Source organism: Pipra filicauda, unplaced genomic scaffold, assembly GCF_003945595.2.
Source record: "Pipra filicauda isolate LSUMZ 115617 unplaced genomic scaffold, ASM394559v2 scaffold140_size2443280_pilon, whole genome shotgun sequence".
NCBI lineage: Eukaryota > Metazoa > Chordata > Aves > Passeriformes > Pipridae > Pipra > Pipra filicauda.
Window position 1 is genome coordinate 257,555 of NW_024103885.1, and position 21,721 is coordinate 279,275.

Sequence of the window (21,721 nt, forward strand, 5' to 3'; positions counted from 1 at the left end):
GTTCTTCTCTTTCTAACTTTTAATTGGTTTTCAAGTCATGAAAAGGACACCTCTCCCAAATCCAGATTAGGTTCTTTAATAAATCCTTGCCAAAGGATTTTTATCCTTGTGCTTTCCTGGCACTATTTTAGCCTTCTACAAGCTTTGTAAACTTAAATACTGCATTATACAAGTCCTCCATCTTTTTTCAGATGACTATGTTTATCCTTGCTCTCTTTATTGCAGACTTGACCATCCCATCAGGACTGGAAATTGCTCATTGGCCTGTAGCTCAGTCTTCCCTCTAGACTCTCCTTTTTATAGATGACAGCTGTGTTGGCAATCTGTCAGTCCTCTGATACAGAGGCAATCTGTAACGATAGGTGAAGGCACCTTGCTCAGCAGTTCTGCAACCTCACATCTGATTTCCTTCAGAGGTCTTTGATAAATGCCATTTGGTCCTGAGATCTTACCAGCATCTAACTTACCTATTTAAAACAATTACATAGAATGTGCTAGACCACTTTGACCTAAGTCTTCTGGCCCAGCTGCTACAGAGAATTTGGCTCCTCTGTCACATTTTTTATCAGTGGGTGCCTCTTAAATCTTTTCACCAACTCTTTCACTAGTTCCCTCCCTGGTCCCTTGCTTTTGGTGTATTTTAAGAAGTCTGTGCTACCATGCAACCACTATGAGCATCATCTTCAGATAATTTTTTTTTAAACCTGTTATTTTACTGTTGACCTGTGTGCAGTGTTGTGGTTTTTATTTCAGATTTCACTTTGAGAGTCCTGTCTTACAACAGCATTTACCCTACTGTACTGTGTTTGCTGTTATAGACATCCCATGAATACCTCTTATGCTAGTACCCATGCACTACTCAAGCTGCTGCTTCTGATTTGGCTATCATTTGAGATCTACTAGTTGTTCCAGGAGGCAGTCACATGTCATTGGAACGCTTTACCTCATTACAAGATGAAATACTTAAATTGCATTAGGATGAGGTCTTGAGATCTCTCACTACTACTGCATATCTGAAACTTGCAGTTTCTCTACTCTTTCTGACTGCCGTTGTCATCTTGATCAGAGGTCAGTAGCAGAGTTCTAATTATTTTTTAAAATACAGACTTCCAACCATGGAACCTACTGCTTCTTTTTTACCTGTAGGAGGTCCATGCTGTTGCACTCTATGTAATCTTTCCCATATGGCCCCACTCTGTCACCTGCTGTGCCATCCTGCTGTGCCATCCTTAACTCAGTAGTCTGGTAACAGTGTCCCATGGATTTTTTATTTTTTTTTCCACCAAAGCTTTGAATGCCTGTTATAATAGGGCTGTTGTTCAATACCACACAACTTAATTCTTCCATCCATTTCTCAGGTTTCTAGCACTGACTTAAACCTCTTGCAAATTCTGTCCTAGCTTCCCCACATTGGCACATGCCAGTCAACTGGCATCATGGGCAGTCTGATCTGCCTTCCTGGCTAACAGCCAAAGTACCTCTGTACAAGCTGCAATCCCCTTGACAGTCCACATCAGTCTGTGAACCAGGTGTTTTGAGTTTGTCAGTTTTTACCCAGCTTCTATTTTGAATACTGCTCTACATCCTTCCAGCATTTCCACACCAGTGGTCTTGCTCTGCATTTGTGTAACATATAAGCTGTCCTTCCTGTTTTCTCTTCTCCTAAAATGTTTCCTAGTTCTTAAAATACCAGTATTTTTTTGGAGAAGGAACAGATAAAAGCATTAGATGAAGTAAGTTTTGTAAAGTCTAGTCAACCCTATCCTCATATTGAGGTATTCTTATGAACAAAGAGATTCCAACTGCTACTGACAGTGAACTGGTACTTGGAAAAGTATCACTTGGAGAAATACCAGTAGGGAAGAAAAGAAGAAGCAGGACTGAGGTAGAGTATCACATAATGATTCTTGTTTCCCGAGTCACTGAGAATACACTATGCCGGTGTATGCAAAAGGTTTATGAGCAATTCACATAATATGAGATGTGAACAGCTACAAAAATGGTATTTTTAAATGGCATTCCAAATTCCTACATAAGCTTTTCACAAAGCTGTGTGGACACAGAAAACTGACAACTACGGTAACTCCTGTTCCAATATGCTCATCTGTACTGCTTCATAAGCATTATTCAGGATAATACCTTCCTCCTGCTGCTACTTCAAAAAATAAGCGTGTTGTAGAGAGAGTTGAACTGGCAACGTATGTACTGCATATACTGCTGAGTGAGAAAAAGAATTTGAGGATGAAAATATGTAGAATATAATTTTATGTTAATGGCTTAGCATATCAAAGGTGATTAGAGACTCTACATACATACTCTGTTACAAAGCAAAGTGAGGGCAAGGTGCATGTAGTCATGAAAATCATAGTTTCCACCATGGTATTTCTCTCAATAGTAGCTGAAAAACTGAGGCTATTTTGTTCACCTCTAAAACACATCTCAAAATCTTATAACAAACTTTGTGTGAAAAATCTTGGTGATACCCTTTGAATTCAATAAGGAAGACTTAAACGGAAGCCCATTATAATGAAATTTATTTAAAATCTTGAGCACACCATATTCATAACATTTTAGCAATTTTCCAATTAGAGGTTTATATTTCTCTAAATTATGCATTCATTGCATAAAACTGCATTCATTTATCTATCAGCATACTATATAAATTATCACAAAAACAGATGAACCAACAAAAGATTCTTGAATACATGTAACAATCGTGGGCTGATAATAGCAGTTATAGCTTATCTTCATGGTAAGCAGCTCTAAATGAATCCCGCTTGAATTCATTTAATTAAGAAGCTGAAAAAAAAGAAAACATGTTTAAATGCTGCAAAATGCATAAAAAACATAGCACAATTATTTGAAAATAATAAATAAAGACTTCAAAACATTAATTTGAAAAGTCATTTGACATTCGTGTAATAATCTCTTAAGATTTTATATCCCATTTAGTAATTACTAAGCAAGCAGGAAAGTTATCAAATAAAACATGAGTGATTGAAACTTAAATTTGCCTATTTAAAAAATTAAAAAGGAAAACACTCTTCAAACATCTGTTCTCTTTAATCAAGTTCTGCATTTGCTCTTACTACTTAAAGTGAGAGACCTCTCCTAGGAAATGTTTCAGGTTTATTTAAAACCTTCTTCCTTTACTGTTGAAGTGGCACCAGAGTAGGAAGGCTATACAGCGCTTGGCAAGGCTTTGTAGGGTTGCAGACTCTTCTTAGTGTTTTAATACATTAAGAAGTTTCAGATGACATTGCTGGTTTTTTTACCCCTGGAACAAAACTTTGCATTTCTAAAATGCAGATATGTATTGTGTGTCATACCTTTCTAAGTACTTTACCGAGTACAAACTGGGAGATGGGAACACATTGAGAAAGATTTGTCCATGACTACAGACTAGCTGTACAAACACAAAAGCAATGAACTACTGAACGGAAGTACTGCCTCTAGCTTCACTGGGAAGGTCTTGCAACTCCTTATAAATATGCAATGTGCTCTAGCATACACATGTAGTAATTTCATCAGTTTTCCATTCGTGGCATAATTAATTAATGATTACAAAACAAATACAAGTGCCATAAACTTAAAAGACTGTATCAGTATAAAGATGTTCACTGCTGCAAAAAGCTGACAAGCTCATTAGGCAAGACATACAAACCAAGGCAAAACAGATGGCAACTGGCTGGGTGCTGGAGGGTGAAAGGATTAATGAAAGGGAAAAGCCGGCAAGAACAACTGCACGAAGAGATGAATTGTAGGGTGCTGAGCGGAGAAGTAAGAGAATGCTGAGTACATGCGTTAACCCAGGTTTAGGATAGATGTGTAAGGCCATGTACAGGAAAGGAAATGAGAAGAGAGAGGACTACTGGTAGGGAAAAAGTTTGGAGGGAAGAGTGGGGAGGACTGAAGATTACAATAATCAGGAAGGTAGAACTGATAGGCTTAAGAGGGGTAAGAGACAACGATATAACTGTAAGGAAATACAAATACAGCAGTGTCATTTTTGGATCAACCTGCTACTATCTACTGTTCCTTACTTTCTGTCTACAAGGAAACTGCATCTTTAGCAGCTCAGAGACACGATACAGAATACGGATAAGAGAAACACTGAAAGTTACAGAACAAGCTTAAGAGGCTAGATACACAAAGAAAGAAAAAGCCTAAGGCAGAAAGATGAAACACATCACGTTCCATCTGAATATGAGGAAAAACTTCCGTATTTCGAGGATGACAGAGCAATGGAATAGGCTGTCCAGAGATGTTGTGGACTCTCCTCTGAAGAAACCTGCCTGGATTTGATCTTGCTCAACCTGCTATAGGTGAACCTGCTTTAGCAGAGTGGTTGATCTCCAGGGGTCCCTTCCAACCCCAACCATTCTGTTACTCTGTGATTCTGTGGAAACTACAAAAAGCCAAAACACCGTCAAAAATCATAGAGTAGGCACAAAGATAGAGACAGGGTGTGGGCAGTTTCTGAAAAATCTAGAATAACAGATTGGACAACATGTGTTGGTACAGATCTGCAAAAAGAAAAAAGGAAATGTCTCCTTATGAAGAATTGGGAAGTAGAAAACAAAAAGCTGGCCAAACTGTGCCATTCCAGACATTAATTAGATGGGAAGGGGAAGAAATAGGTAGGATTAAATGGCAACACTGTAAGACTTACAGGGAAGACATAAAAGCAAGAAGAGGCATTTTTAATGGTGGTAATCACAGAAGAAAGGTCCAATGAGAAGAGCATCCAAACTGTTTGCCACAGGAAGAAGCACATCCTTCCTAAGAGATCTGTTACAGGTCCAGACACCTGGAATTCAGATCTCCCATTCTTTAAAGAATTAGAAACCAGCACGGAAGTCTACACTTCACATAGAGAAGAATGTGGAGGTTTGTGGATAGTCATGAATTCAGTGTGCTGCTTGATGGTTTAGATGAACAGAGAAAACCAAGGTTGGCTTTCATTTCAATAGGTAGCTTCTTTGATGAACTGTTTAGCCACATTAAGAGTAGAAGTATTGAAAATGCTAAATGTAAGATGCTTTTTGATAGCTGTGTATTATTGTTTTTTATTACAATAATCCCGATTTCTGCCATTTTGAAGAAATAGCCAATTTTGCTGGGCATGACAGACCAGAATGCCAAACCTGGTGTTTATCAGAAGTAGATTTACCAGTTCATAAATTTAAGGTAAATCAATTGAATTTGCATGAAATCAACATGGAACATCTAAAAAGCTGCTAGTAGCTGCTCATGTTTATTAATAAATTTAATTTTAGATGTCTGTTTGTTCTGTGTAGTAATATTTTATCAGTATATTTCCAAGAAACAACTATTCTATTTTATTCACTTGCATTTAATTTCAATGGCTCCATATTACACAACTGAACTGAAACTAATTTAATTACAATGAGGGTAGACAGGTCTTATGTAGTGTATATAGTGAATGTGAGGAATGTTCATGTTCTGGGTCATCTTGCAATTTGTCTGTTTCTGTTGCATTTACTGTCCTCTATACAGTGAAAGAATATCTCATGTCTGACTTAATATTTATGGTTTTTTGATGAAAATAAGGCAACTTTTATTTATCATGCTTCCTTGCAGCTTAGTTCATTTTCTCTGCTAGTCAATACAGAATATGTATTTTCCATTCCATCAATACATAGTTTAGAAGGCTGATTATTTTTTATGATTTAACAAAAAAAATTTCCACATTATTCTAGTAAATAATACCGAAATACAATGGCCATGAAGGATAATCTAGATAACAAAACGCTCAACTGGAGGTACTAAAAACTTCTTTCAAAAGCTCCTTAATGTAAGTTAGTTAATGAAAACTTATGAAAACTTTGAATTTTCAGGTGTTCATTTCATTTAATATGAGGTTAAAACAATAAATGACAACATGTTGACTTGGCAGAACAATTTAAAGCATCAACAATAATGAAACTGCTAAAAGTTTCATTCAGAAAACAAAGCAGGGCAGAAGACAACACAGGGCAGTTAATTAGTTGCAGCCAATGCTAAAAAAAATAATCAAGAAACTGTTTTTAACATCAGTAAAGCGTGGACAAAACTTTTATCTGTCCTTTTGAAGAAACCAGTATTACAAAGGTTTACATGCCTAACATTCCCAGTAATACAATACTGTGCTACTGTATTGGCATCTTCTATTTTGTTCTTACCATCCTCTCTCATTCTTTTTCATGTTCCATGTGCTTTTTGGGCTGAAACTGCCTAAAGTGAGGTTTCCAGAGATTCCTCCAAGCTCTTTCCTGACTAGCAAAGCTATCTTAGAGTTCATACTTTTGATTCATAGTGAAGAAGAGTCTTCAATCACTCACTGAGTATCTTTAATCACTGAGTATATTTAATATATCATCCATTCACTCAAAATACTGGGGTGAGAAGACTTCCAAAAAACATTCTCTCACATATATCAACACACTTGTCTTATCCAGAAAGAATTATAAAAGGAAAATGTTCAACAGTATAAAATAAAATTATTGCATAATCTTTCAACAGCTAATGATAGCAATTAAAGTGAGAGTTTTAGCAAAATGAAAAGTTTCATCTAGTTCCCATAAAAAAGGTGAATTAGTGCAGGTATGAAAAGCCCTGCCATTGCAAAAATGGCTCTAGCACACAGTTTTGTGTTTGCTCAGTGAGTAATTTTCATGATGACCTCCTGTGCTGTTTTCAACTAGGGTAGAGTTAATTTCCTTCACAGTGGCTAGTGTGGGGCTATGTTTTGGATTTGTGCTGAACACAGGGTTGACAATATAGAGATGTTTTTGTTATTGCTGAGCAGTGTTTACACAGCGCCAAGGCCCTTTCTGCTTTCCACACTGCCATGCTGGTGAGGAGGTTGGGGGGTGCATGGGAGGCTGGGAGGAGACACAGCCGGGACAGGTGACCCAAACTAACCAAAGGGATATTCCACACCATATAACATCATGCTCAGAGGGGAAGGAGGAGGAATGGGGAGACATTTGGAATGATGGCATTTGTCTTCCCAAGTAACCGTTACTTGTGAGGGGGCCCTGCTGTCCTGGGGATGGTTGAACACCTGCCTGCCCTTGGGAAGCAGCGTTTTGCTTTGCTTGTGTGTGTGGCTTTTGCTTTCCTTATTAAACTGTCTTTATGTCAACCCATGAGTGTTTTGGCCTTTGCCATTCCAATTCTCTCCCCGGTCCTGCTGGTGGGGGAGCGAGTGAACAGTTGTGTGTTATGTGGCTGCTGGCTGGGGTTAAACCATGAAACCTCCATTTTGTGTCACCTTTCCCATTCCAATGCTTTACTGTATAAAGGCATTTTACCAGCATATTAATTAAACAATTTTTTCCCCCAATCCTAGCCTTCAAGAAGAAAATTCTTTGGAAGAAAGAATCAAATATGGATTGGAAAATATCTGAAGTGGATCAAAAAAATGTAAACAAAATACTACTATCCCCTCCTACATACATGCCCTCTAAAGAGGACCTTATAGATCTGTACTCATATCTAGTACTCCTCAGGACACTTTTCTTTTTATCACAGATATTAACAATGACAATGGCATTACAGGGTCAAAGAAACAACAGAATGCCCAGTACTTTTATTTATGCACATTAGATGAGGAAATAGCAGTCTTTCTCCCGTTTTTGCTCTACGTTTATCCAACTCTGTTTTGATTTATCTTCACTACATGGAGGTCACTGCAGAAAAGAGGATGCACAGCAGGTTGTGTTACAGTTTCACTTTTTATTGATGCATGATGCTTCACAGAGGACTGACTTGGTTATTCAGTGCCAGAGAACAGAAACAATTTAGTACATTTGACTTTTTTTTTTTTAAGTCGGACAGTAAAGTTGATGCTTGAGGTCATGCATTGAAACAATTTCAGTTTTCCTTAACTGTTGCTTTAGACATGCCAACATAAACTTCCCTTTTTCCTAACAGATCATTAGTATGCATTGCTGTTGATATTGTTAAAGGCAACACTGTACTAGCCCGAGGACAATTTATCATGTAAAGACTGATCGTTCCAAGGTGAAATCTACAACCAGTGAAAGTAAAAGGACAGACGTACTTCACATCTTAAGATATATCTACACTAGGATCAACTGATGGGACATGGAACTTTTTGGAAGATCTTAAGGAATGTAGACAAAAAGATTAATGCATTTTAGCATATATGTCTGAAGTTAAAATGCAGGATACTAAATTAAAAGGTCCTCTTTAGAGTTTTGTGCATTCATTTCATTAAAATTCACAAGAACTATGCACAAAAATCAAATGGACTTCTCTAAAAAACACTATGAAATTGTGATGAAGATGACATGGTTGAGACCACTGAAGTGTCAAAGAATCAATAGGATATTTATTTCAAATAATGCAACAGAAAATCGGGTCAGAGCTACTCAAGAGACCAAAAGAAACATGGAAGATTTAACACTGGAAAGGACTAGATAAATAAATTACACATTTGGGAAACTATCAAATGAAATTTGATAATAGCAGAGCAAAAGGATCAGCTCTAGTGATGGTTTCCAATAATTCTACATTGAGTGAGGTTTTAAGATTGAATGATTAATTTATTTCCATGAAAACATGAAGAATCTAGGACAGATCAAGTAAGCCCAATAGATCTCTTTTACTTGTGCAGAAGTAACATGATAAAAAAAAGCCCTGCATAACACTTAGCCACCTAATAAATGTTTCTCATGTATTTATACATACACAGTGTTCATTTTTTTAAACAGATTTACTTGATGGGTGTTAATGATTTGTAAGTTGTGATATTGAGTGTACTTATCTCCTTAAGACAGAATTTGGTTTATAGATCTAATAATTCCTTCATAGTGACAACATGATGTGGTACTACCTCATTTTAACAGGATTGTGATGAATCATTCTTTTCAGCACTGTCCTGGATTTCTTTTATTTCTTTCTTAACCAGCTTTAACATACTAACAGGTGTACTTCTTTTTGACATGCATTGCACATCAAACTAAATTTCTCGAAGTTAAACTTTTAATAGAATTCAGAATTCCTCTTCCTCTTCCCCCACCCCCAATTCTTGATGTCCTTTATTCTTAGCTTGGATACTATCAGAGAAATACAAAATCTACATAGGGCTCCAACTTCTGCTAGATACATTGAAGAAAAGATGTCTATTATTTCACTAAATACAAGATTAATTGTGGGAGGAATAAAATTATATTAAAAAAAATCCACTCCACCAAATATTTACAGCAAACAGAACAGCAAGAAAAGAAAGAAAAATCATACACTACTTAAAATTAGATTTGTAAAGCTTGTAATGCATGATACTATAAGATCTGTAGTAGACCTGAGCAATTAAGTCTGCAATAACATCAATGGTATCATGTTGGCATGCAAACTCACAGAGCATACTAATGTTCACAAGTTACTGTTCAACCCCAGACATCCTACGTATCACACAGAAGCCAGAAAAACCCTACTGCAAACATTCACAAAAGCCATGGAAGGGCTGGAAATTGGCACAGACATATAAGCATGTTCTTAATAGGTGATATGAATATTCTTAAGAAACTAGTGAAATGAAAATGAAACTAGTACAGCAGCCAGGTTCTATTTCGCAGCTGTTAAACTGCATAGCAGGGAACACACCAGCACCACCAACTGCCTTTTCCATTTAGTAAACTTGTTATGAGAAGAGGGAAGGGAGCTGAGACCATGGGTTGCCATTCTTTGGCAGTGCTTCTCAAATGAGCTTTGAGCTGCAGATTAAGCTCATCATTCCTGCATTTTTAAGTTTAAGATTTAAGTAGTTAATGGAAAGAATACCTCACACTTAGGAAAACTGGACCCTGTCTTTCACCCCAAGTTAGTTGAGCTAGAAGGTAATCTCCAGAGATGATGCTGAGAGGCCATACTGACTATCCCAGATGGCAAACTACTAAATTCATACTGATGAAATTTTGCAGTATGATACTACTGGGCACTTTACAGACCTCTTTCCTTAGCAGAACTTACTAAAAAGTAGGAGTACATCTTCTGCACACATTGCAAGGGAAGAATTTCCTTGTCTTCAGTGTGATGTTATTAAATGCTAAAACTAATCTGAAGCAACTTAATGTCAATTAATCAGCATAAAGTGATCAACCTCAGTAAACAAGAAAATGGTTCTAAAGTCTCACAGTAAAAACCAATAGAACAATTGTAATGTATTAGCTCAAATGTTAGATCTAAGTTGGCTTTGCAAGGCTGAATCCTTATTAGTGGAACATAACACAGAAAGCTGGCTGTTTCACTAATCACAAGGTGTAACCATAGAAATCTACTTTTCTGTTTGTCAGACAAATTACAACTCTTTAAATGACAGGTGTACATATACTTTAAAAAAACTAAAACCCTTTCTCTCCTCTGTGGTGGGGCTGACAAAAAAAGAGGGTATTTTTAGTGAAAAGTCATAGCATAGCACTGCACACTCCTTTGGTATTTTTGTACCTCGTCTTACGTACATCTTAGTTATAAAGATACACAAATAAATATCTAATAAAGCCTTAGAAAAGAAAGCATGTTTTCTTTTCCATTTTTCATGGGGCACTGCATGGGTTACACATCTGTGCTCAAACCCTTTCAACTGGTATGCATTAGCAGTCATGTTTAACAACATGAGCTTTTCAGCCCTTTTTGGTTTGCTTGACTTAATCCCCATTTTTCCTGCTTCTTCCACCTTCCATTGACTTCAGTGGTAAGCATTAAAGATTGTTAACCTGAAAGCTATTCATAAACTTACACAAAGCTATTACAATCTATAAATTGAGAATTTAATGACAGATTACCTGTATGGGTAGCCATGGTATTTGGAGCGAAATATTGATAACAGGAAGCTGAAGAAAAAGACCACAAGACCAAGGCCTACCAGACATATTACTGGAAATAAAATAACTTTGTTTATTAGCACATAAAACATTTAAAACTGGAATCTTTACAAAGAATATTATTTATGTCAATTATTTATAGAGAATTTTGACACAGTTAAATATAAAAATGTTACTGCCTTGAATACTGATGTCCACTATCTTCCGACAGGATTTAAAACACATATGGAAATAATGTTTATGGTTATTAAGAAAAAATAATTTGTCAGGGTAAATGTACTTTCAAGAAAAAAAGAGCAGAAATTTGCAAACTAAATATATGTGGATGCAAACACCTTACTGCTGATAGAGGATTTAATAACCCTGTAAATTATACATATCAAGCAATGTCACTTCAGGTATTTACTCTTCTTTTTGGAAAAAAAAATACATTTAGAAAAATATCCCTTTACTGATGAAATCATGTCTCTAGTCAACCATCTATGGCAAAGACAGCTAGTGACTACTTTATCTAGTTATTGGTGGCTAAAAATTTCACTGTTGTAAGTTCCAAGGATGGCAGCCAAATCACTTTTTACTCTTAACTCAATAGCAATATAAATCTTCAGGTTTTGAAACTAAATTACAATGATGCAGATCTTCGGGTAGCATCCTTTGAGCCTTTTCAGGCAAAGAATTAAGTAACAAGGTAAATGCTTAAATTAATAAATAAAATTTGGAAAATCTGTTGGCACCCCGTGGAATAATAGGATAAAACCTCTTTTGATCATGATAGCTTGCTCTGTTGCATGTAAATAAACATTTTTAAAAAGGGAAAATGTTACAAGCTGATGCATATAACTCAGATGCAGCTGCTCTACATTAGACGAAGTGAGCTGCTCTGATTTTAAAAACTCCTCTTCTTATACTACTCCTACTTTAGCCAAACCTTTGCTATTTAATTGCAATATTCATGCTTCAAAAGTGTGCTGCCTTTGAGCAAAGGATGAGCAAACATGAATCCAAGGAAACCGACAATGACGCATTTTTTCATTAAAACTGACCATGTGGAAACTGACGCCTGTCAACTGGAATATAAAATTTCAAGTTATTTTGAGAAAACTAGCCATGTACAAACCTAATAAACACACTTCATTATAAAGAAATCACCACTCACAAATATGACTTCAAAGCACGGATGAATAAATTGGAAGCATGAACAGTGCAAGCCAGATACACAGAAAGCATTCACATAAGGGGCACAAAGAGCAAAGTCTGAATTTGTACTGCAGTCCACTTTTATTTCACTGTGTTCATGTTCACAGCCGAGGATCTAAGATTATATTTCAACTATACTCATGTCATTGTCTCCTCTAACATCAGAGTTAAAGCTAGATACTGTAAAAGATATTCAGAATGAAATGATTCATCTACAGCTCATTGAAAGAGATTCTCAAATCACTACTGATTAGAGATCTCTAGCAAACATTCAACCAGTTATGAAGCATTCTAGAATGCTTTTATAGAAAATAGTTGGCCAGTCTTATCTGCAATACTGTGTAGCTAAAGAACTGATCTCAAAAGAAAGGGGAGGCAGTGTAGCAAATCTGGTATCTTCCAAGTATAAGGAAGTTTGATTCTGGATAAAATATTTTCATCTTGTGTGTTTATGTAATTCACTGACAAAAAAAATCTTGCAAATATTTTGAATGACAACAACATTCAGAAAAACATAAAAATTGCACTTCAGACTAAAAATCTTTAGACATTACAGATTAGGATACTATATCTACTGCTGGGTTTTCATCTTCCTCTCAAGACATGATACTGGCAAGACTATCCAGTAAAAGAATATTCAAACTCCTTTGGATGTTGTCATCTTAAATGCCTAAATTAATTTTAAAAACAATGTTTTGAAACTCTTATTCTTTAAGTCACTCACTTTCAATGTAATTCAAGAGCCAAAAAGCATTTATGCAATTCTAAGTAGTAGAGATACTACTGTGTCAATCTGTACCTTGGCTGAGTGTGCTCAGAACATTTTTTTACTGACTTCATTTGAATGTAGTTTTATCAACAGAATTTTTATGCTCTCCTTTTTTCCACCCCAAAAAAGAAAACACTGGTTTAAAGTAAAGACCTTCTGAGAAGCTAATTAGATATTCACTTGTAATTTCTCAATATCTTCTTATTGTCTGAACATTGCCTTAACTATTTAGTACAACTTACTTCTCCTTTTTCCAACATCCCCTTTGGAGGTAGCAGCTTCATTCAGGAGTACCATTCCCATGGTGATAGCAGCATCTGTATTGCTATTGTCAAGGAAAGCAGCAGGTGTGTGGGTAGCTGAGAAAGCTACAAAGGTACATCTACAAACTAAAGCTTTCAAGTTCATAAAATGAAAGGAAGTATTTACATATAAAAACCGCATATCGCAATCTGTACTGCACCAATATGCTCACCTGTGGCAAAAATCTGTAGTAAAATTTTTCTTTGTGCATTCTAGATTAAAAAAAGGAAAGAAGGTTCAAAAAGCTTTAAAGGATAGTTGTCAAGTAGGACACATAAATTTTGGACAGCTATGGAAATAGTTATTCACCGATATTTTATAATATTCTGTATATTTGCAGTAAAGGATTTTTAAAAAATAAAAACTGTAAGATCCTTCAATGCAATTGCACACAATTCATTGGTTATTTGACACAAACTGAAGCAGTTGGACTGCTTTATCTTCTTCGGCATTTAGATAAGACATTAGCTTCCTCTTTAATGTCATATTGCTTAATAGTTTAGCAGAGAAACATCTCAGAGGCAAGTCCTCAGTCACTTTCAATGTTTTGTTGTCTCATTATAACTGTTACTAGAGTGAGCAAGTACATAACAATAAAACAATTTAACTAATCTAGCAAGATGTTAAGCCATTCACTTTATTGTTTATTTGAAACTATATAAACAAAAAAGAAGGTTACTACTGTGCATAACATCTGTTTTGAGGCAGGGAAAGCCCGAATGCCATCCTGAAGCAGGAGTGAACCATGGGTGCTATTTCAGAATCACAATTTCAGGAAATACGAACTTCACCAGTTAACAGATTCAAATAAGGTTGAAGTTTTAAGCATTACCCCAGGGCTAGGAAGTAGGATGACTATCAATGTTCATATTAATATTTTTCATTTTAGAAATGTTCAAAATTATACAAAAATGCTTAGACATCTGGAATTCCATGATGCAATTTTAATTAAGTTAAGCCTGAGCAAAAGGATTTAGAACTGTCAATGCTAACACAATCACACTTCATCAGAGATGAGCAGCCTGATTTAGGTTTGAGACTTCCAAATTTCATATACATAGAATAAGAAGAGACAAATGAAAAGTACAAGATTTAAAAAAGCAAATATCGATGGTGAAAGACAATAGACAACATCAAAAACTATTATTTTTAACACCACTTCTCTGATACAGTCATCTACCTACAGTCCTAAATCAAACTCTAGTTAAAAACAGACTAGTAGCCCAAATTACCTTCCTCACACACGCACAGTGTATAAGGCTTAGGGTCACTCATGAATAAATGCTTATATTCAAGTCTTCTGGAGGCTTGTTACTGCACTTGACAAAATTTAAAAAAAAATTGCAAAATATAGTGAAAAAAACCCAACCATGGAATGCATGATACTATGCAAACTGGGTGGGAAGGCAAAAATTATTTTCTAAAAATTTGGCCTGTCAAGATTCAGATTCATGAGCATAAGAGACCGGGAATCTCCTATGCTACTGTTATGTTTCAAGTAGGGAAAAGAATTGGAAAGAACATCATGAGAACCACTCAGTTCTCTATTTTCAAATGTTACAAAAGCATTAACATGAATTAATTGAGGCAATTGCCACAAGAAGAGCCGACAAAAAATTTCCCCCCTGTATTTCTACCCTATTAAGAAAAGTCCCTAAGTTAGTATTATCTGATTACTTTATTTTGCCAATACCTCGCTTGGATTTATAGTAGTGTTTTAGTCCTGACTTTAACAGTCATAGGGAAAAAAAACAGTCCCAGGATGTGAGGGTAAGTCACCAAATCCTCTTGGGGAAGTGTTACTTTTGCAAAGGTTTTGAACTGCTCTGTAAACGGAATTTTTCTGTGTGATTATCTCATGCAATATTAATACATAATGTGGTCCTTTGCTATTTCCCTTACCTGGTTGCTTCTGAGAAACAAACTAGCCAACCACACACTAGAAAGCTATCTGGCAGAAACCATTTTGTAACTTAGTTATTAATTTTTTTACCAGATCATGAGTTTAATTCACTTTTCTTACCACCAGGAATAACAGCCTCACAAAAGCAACTTGTTTGCTCTGCAACTGAGAATTCTAGCTCTGTAACCACCTGAATTATGCTGGTTTTTTCCCCTCTCTTTTGGAGCCTCACATGATTACCCCTAAAGCTTCCCTCACATTGTCACTATTTTTGCTTCAGTTGTTGCTTTCTAACTTTAGTCATCATTGTTGAGCTTTCAGCCTCATTGGCTGCCTTTTACCTTCAATAATATCAGCTTCGTAGCTTCACACTGTAACACTGAGCTGTACTTGCTGCAGCTTTCTGATGTGGAAGCAAAAATTCAACAGAGTTGTGATTTCAATACAAGTAGCTTTTTATCACAGAATACACAGCTTGTTTCTATTTTTAACTCCTGTTTCTAACATTCTTCATTATGCCTTTACACTATTTTGATATTCTACAAAAGAAAACAATAGTCCTAGCTCTTAAAATAATCTTTTACAGTATTGTAATTCTCTAGCAATGCAGAATGTAAAACTTTAGCAAGTTCTTACTTTGACAGTTTTTCATGTGCCAAAAATGAGATGGCATCAAAAGATGTACTTATTTTCCAGTTCCTCTTTATCTGCCTCACTATGCATTATGAAACTATTTTGAAAACATGGGGGGAATGTGGCACTCAGATAAACCATGGCAAGCAAATGTTTTAAATTCAGATGTTCATGTTTTCTGATAAATTTATTCCACTGTAAAATTTTTTTTCTGTGTAAATCCTGTTACACTTTTACATATGAAACTTCTGTTACTCCTTTTCCCAGCTGATACATGCTTATCATAAAAACTGAAAACATATTATTTAGATAGTGCTATTGAAAAGGTTTTGAATTTTGAAACATGAACAACAACAGTTTTAAAGTAGGATGAAAAAGACAGTGATCATCAAAATTTGTAGGATCATACAGAAAATGATAAGTAGTACAGAGCATAATATTTAGCCCTTGTAAAAATCAAGATGATTTTTCAGATGTATGAAAAAAACCCCATACCACCAAATCCAAAACAAAACCCAAAAATTGTATCAATAAACTCCAAAATTATAGATACCCTACTAAATGAAACCAATTGCTAGTAAATTTGGGATACTTTTTATTAGCATACTCTAATAGAAAATTTAATCACAGAATGCCCAAAAGGAAGAAAACCTGATCATTCCTACTTTTATTAATGTGATACATAATTTATAGAAAGGGCTCAGAAAGTGCATTGCCATATCTGACTTGGCTGCGTTGATCCTCATGGAATGAGAAGATCATTTTAAGGAACTTGGGAGGACAACCTAAACATTCCAAAATCTGCCACAGACCTTTTCTGCTCACAGTATCGAAAGCCTTGGTGAGGTCAACAAAGGTTACACAGAGACCTTTGTTCTGTTCCCTACACTTCTCTTGCAGTTGTCTGAGAACAAACACCATGTCTGTGGTACTCCTGTTGGCTCTGAAACCACACTGGCTTTCAGGTAGAATTCCTTCTGCTATAGCGGGTATTAGTCTATTCAAGAGTATTCTTGCCAGGATTTTGCCAGCAATGGAGAGCAGTCTTTCTGCTGTGCCTTTTGCAACCAGACGTGCCTATCTCGTATTGGACCTTTTAGCCACCAACACACTTTCAACAAACGTGGGTAGAGCCCTCCCAAATCTTCGTTCGCGAAGCCTAGCCATGATGATGACATAATTTATACTTTTACTTCACACATTTAGTCCTAATTAGTAGTAAGCGAGGAAAGAAAGAAGGAGAGAAAAGAGGTTGACTAACACTCGGTTACTTTTGTGAAAAAAGTTTGGTAGTCTCATTCATAGTCTGCTGTATTTCTGCCAAGAGTACAAAATCTGGCATTACCATTACACACATAAAGAAATGACTACCTTTTTAGTTGCAGATCATGCAGTTGCTTAATAACACATGAGCAAGAAAAACTAGAAAACATCCACTCGAGCCTGTGCTCAGTTTACTGTTACCTAAAATGGGGGGAGAGATTATCATGCATGCTTTTTTATCTTTTTTTGTTTGTTTGTTTTGTTTTGGTGTAGTTTTTTGGTTGGTTGTTTTTTGTTTGTTTGAGGGTTTTGTTTGTTTAGTCTGGGTTTTTTTTTGTGCTTGGGCATGATGATTAGAACATGAGAAATTCTTTGCTGGCCCCTTACAAGGTGGGGCATACTTTGCTGATAGAGGTATTTGTCTTAACCTTTTCCTACTAATACTTAAACCACTACAATACCTGATATAATTTCAAAAATACTGATCACATTACAGGTTCTTTATCTCAACCATTTCCATTTGAATTTAATTTCTATTATTCTATATTCTCCAGTTACATGCTGTTCTCAAAAACAAAGTATTAGCCTCTTTTCACAGCAAGAGTTTTTATTTGTTTTTTTATATAATGGATTGAATGATAGAATCATAGAATGGTTTGGGTTTGGGAAAGGAGATCTTGAAGATCATCTACTTCCAATCCCTCTGCCATGGGCAGGGACACCTTCAACTAGACCAGGTTGCTCAGAGCTCCATCCAACCTGACACTGAACACCTACAGGGATGGGGTATCCACAACTTCCATGGGTAACCTGTTACAACACCTCACCATCCTCACAGTAAAGAACTTTTTCCTAATCTAAAGCTACTTTCAACTTGAACCCATTCCCCCTTATCCTGTCACTACGTGCCCTTGTGAATAGTCTTGCCCCACCTTGCCTGTAAGTTCCTTTCAGGTACTAGACGGTCACAAATAGATCACCCCGAAGCCACCTGTTTTCCAAGCTTACCCAATCCTCTCTCTTGGACTCACTCCAACAGGTCAATGTCCTTCCTGTGTTGGGAACCCCAGAGCTGGATGCAGCACTCCGGGTGAGGTCTCACCAGAGAGGAGTAGAGGGGTTCCTTTTGATGCAGCTCAGGACACGATTGGTTTTCTGGGCTACAAGTGCACATTGCTGGCTCATTGTCCAGCCTTGCGCCCACCAGCATCCCCAAGTCCTTCTCAGCTGGGCTGCTCTCAAGCCATTCATCCCTCATCCTGTGTTGGTACTGAGGGTTGTCCTGACTCAGGTGCAGCACCTTGCACTTGGCCTTCTTAGACCTCATGAGATTTTCATGGGTCCCCCTTATGAAACCTGTCCAGGTCCCTCTGGATGGTATCCTGTCCTTCAGGTGTGGCAACTGCACCACTCACCTTGGTGTCATCTGCAAATTTGCTGAGGGTGCACTCGATTGCTCTATGTCATTAATTAAGATATTAATGAATTAATATAGAAACTAACGAATACAAAAAGTACGGTTGTGCAATGAAACACGTCTCATTGCTTTTTTCAATACAGTTTTGCTTCAGTTCAGGAAACAATGAGCAATGACTAATACTCCACTTATACTATTCAATTCTCAAATCATAACCATCCCAGGGGATGATTTGACAAGCCTTGAGGGTTGAGGAAGGAGCATGTTTAAGACACCAATTGCTAAATGTCTCATCTCAGTGAAGAAGGATGATTCCTAGCTCAGAAGTTGAGAAAGTGGACAATAGTCTGAAAATTATCTATTTGAATCTGAATTTATGGATGAATTGTACACAATCAAGATGTATTTCAGTATTTTTAATGGCCTGAAATCCAGTTGTACTGATAGTTAAAATAACCCTGAACGTTCTTTCCCTTAAAACTTTCTGGCTTCAGCTATGTCAAATGGCTTTTCAAGAATTTTAGGAAGCATTACATGAGTCTTGGCACTGGAGTTCCCCTAAACTCCTTGAAATATGCATCTCACAACAGTGATGTAGCTGGAAGTTTGCATTTCAACCACTGAAATGCCAATCAAACTACATCACTTTCTTTTTTGATGTTTTTTCATTACCACAAGTGGTAATGAAGTTCACCTCTATTACCAGTCCTAGGTGGTGTCTGTGTACATACACCTGGTATGTAATCAGTAACATTGCACAGATTTTACTGAATTTAATTTTTTTTTTGCTTTATAAAATAATTTGAGTATCTGACTTCTTCACAAGTCCTTCTTAACCATGTCCTAATTATGCAGCTACAGCCTGGAAAAACAGCAGATTTTTATACAGAAATCATCTAATAAATGGGATAGAATCACTATCTAAAAGCAAGTATAGAAATGCAATGGAAATTCACATTTTTTCATCAGAGGTATTAAAAATTCACTTTATAGAGAAACATAACATTTTATTTCAACATCTAGCAAAAAGTGACAACCTTACTACTACAAAGTAAAAATAAGCAACCAAATGAAACATGTACATTACCAGCATAGTAATGCCTTGTTTTAAAATTCAATGCATCTTTTAAACTTTAAAGGATAAATTGAATGCACTGCTGTTTATCAATTTGGCATACTTTTTTTCTAATTCCCACATTTTCTAGCAACATTTTCTCAATAAGCAAATAATGAAGAAGCAATGGAGCAGTTAATAATTATTACCAACATTGAAAGTATACAGAAATATTAATTTTCATGCACATTTGTCAATATTTCATGGCAAAGATTTCATTTTGAAATTTGTGTGTGACCAAAAACTCATCTCAACAGTATTGAGCCATGAAATGAAACCTTAGAGAATTCCTTTTGGAAGTGGCAATGAACAACATCACTGAAAGGATTCTTTCAGACAGCTGCATTAATGTAACTGAGATCTAGTTATTACTATAAATTGGGAAATACTATTTTCTTTTGTTTGCTCCCCTCAGACGAAGGTATTTGTAATGGAAACTAGACTTTAAAAATGGTTAATGGCGACTAGAGTTTTTACTCAATGAATAAAGCTGATGAGAAGCAGGGTTTAAAAATCCAGAACATATAAGCTTTTTTTACAGTTTATTAAGACATTCACAAAAAAAAATTCATTTAACTTTTTCTGACTCAGTAAGAATGAAAGAGTAAAAGGTAAAAGTAGGTCTCAAGAGTCTTTCTGTGAGAAGATGATGTCAGAACAAATGTGATTGAGTTATTTATTTCAAGAAGTAGTAGGAAACTGTCTAGATTAGGTGGGGGAAAAAAATCCAAGGACTATTGGAGGACAAATCATCTTCGTGCATGATTGGTAAATTTCTGTATGCTTTTCTTGTCAGTAAGAAGAAATAAAATTATTTTTTCAATGAATTTTTAACTATTATAACACAGAGTAAAAAAAGAAGAAAATTAGTTTCTGCTACGAACAGGTAACACTGAAGGCATAAGACTAACAAAGGATATAATAAGGTACACATTAGCGAAAGGAATGCCAGGTTTACTTGGCAGTAAATAGCAACAACATTGAATATTTACTTCAACATATAGCAAGTAAGGCAAAATACAATACCTGCTCAAATGTTCAGCTATTCCCTGCCAGAGCAATTTTATTTAACATCACACTGTGCCTCATCTTGCTTTTTTTATATTCATCATCACTTTGAAGGATACTCAGCAGAAGAATAATATGTGATTCTGCAACAAACTGAGCCTGACTGCTTCCATGTATGTAACTCTGTAAAATAAAAATGAAAAACAATCCTCTTTAAAACAAAGAAATCCACTGACAATGGCACAACTGGATATGTGAGAATAAAACTAAAACCCACTTTGCAGAAAAATGCAGGCAGCAACAGCTAAAAATTAACAGCACAGTTTATGTATATATGTTTAGTAAAAAAGAGTGTTAAAAATAGTATATTTAGCAAAGCATGTATATACAGTGAATGCAATGTTTCAAACATTATATTATACTGGACTCTTTTTCACACTGCTGCCACTGTGGAATAAAGAACATACATTTATTTGCTTAGGAGATACAATTTTTGAGAAGGCAGGTGATGAAACCAAGGATATGCATCAGCATGGCTTTTACAAAAGTGAAAGCTGAATCCTGACTCTAAAAAAATAATTCGACTTTAGTCTTTCTCAGATTGAGATATAAATACCAAGTATATTTCATTTTTCTGCAATAAGGTACAATTGTGTCCTTCAGAGATCCTAATTCATAAACTGTCTTATTTAAATGGTTATGTTGTGACTGCAATAACAGAAGTTAATACTAAGGCTAACACAGTCTACTTCCCCCTTGCCCCAAATAATTATTGTTAATGGGCTCCCTTTGTACATTTATTTTTAAGAACTTACAGCACATTAGTGAAAAGCTGTTAGAATTTATTGTTAACTAGTTATGATAGCAAAAAAGAAGCAAAAATTTGAAGGAATGCAAACATGCACAAAATGAGGGAGGTTCTGTGTCTTTCTCTACTATATCAATTACAAATATTGAGTACAGTTTGTCATACTATTCTATGTGAAATTAAATATGTCCATGTTCTCAAAGTATTATTTACACATATTCTTCTTAGGCACAGAAACAATTTTCACCCCAACTAAATAGAAAGAAAAATTCTCACATCTATAAAGGTAAAGAAACGGGAAACTTTTTGCCCTCCTTATGGATGCAGGGTTTTGTTAATTTATTTTTTCACTCATACATGTTGCTTTAATTAATTTTATTCTGAATAATTCTGGTGGAATACCATCCTTGTCATGATTCAGAACAATTCAGATTTTAAATACTCTAATGCTTT

General features: G+C 35.8%; 1 protein-coding gene across 2 annotated transcripts in view; it reads right to left on the bottom strand.

The window, feature by feature from the left end:
* Positions 1–2,517: 2,517 nt before the first annotated feature.
* TUSC3 (tumor suppressor candidate 3) overlaps positions 2,518–21,721 on the bottom strand; it is a 110,618-nt gene continuing 91,414 nt past the window's right edge. For both annotated transcript variants that reach the window (XM_027735952.2, XM_039378554.1), the window contains 4 exons: positions 20,580–20,643; positions 13,062–13,136; positions 10,815–10,905; positions 2,518–2,799 (listed from right to left, as the gene is read on the bottom strand). In XM_027735952.2, coding sequence (XP_027591753.1) covers positions 2,784–2,799; positions 10,815–10,905; positions 13,062–13,136; positions 20,580–20,643 — 246 coding nt within the window. In that variant the 3' untranslated portion in view covers positions 2,518–2,783. The remainder of the gene's footprint in view (positions 2,800–10,814; positions 10,906–13,061; positions 13,137–20,579; positions 20,644–21,721) is intronic.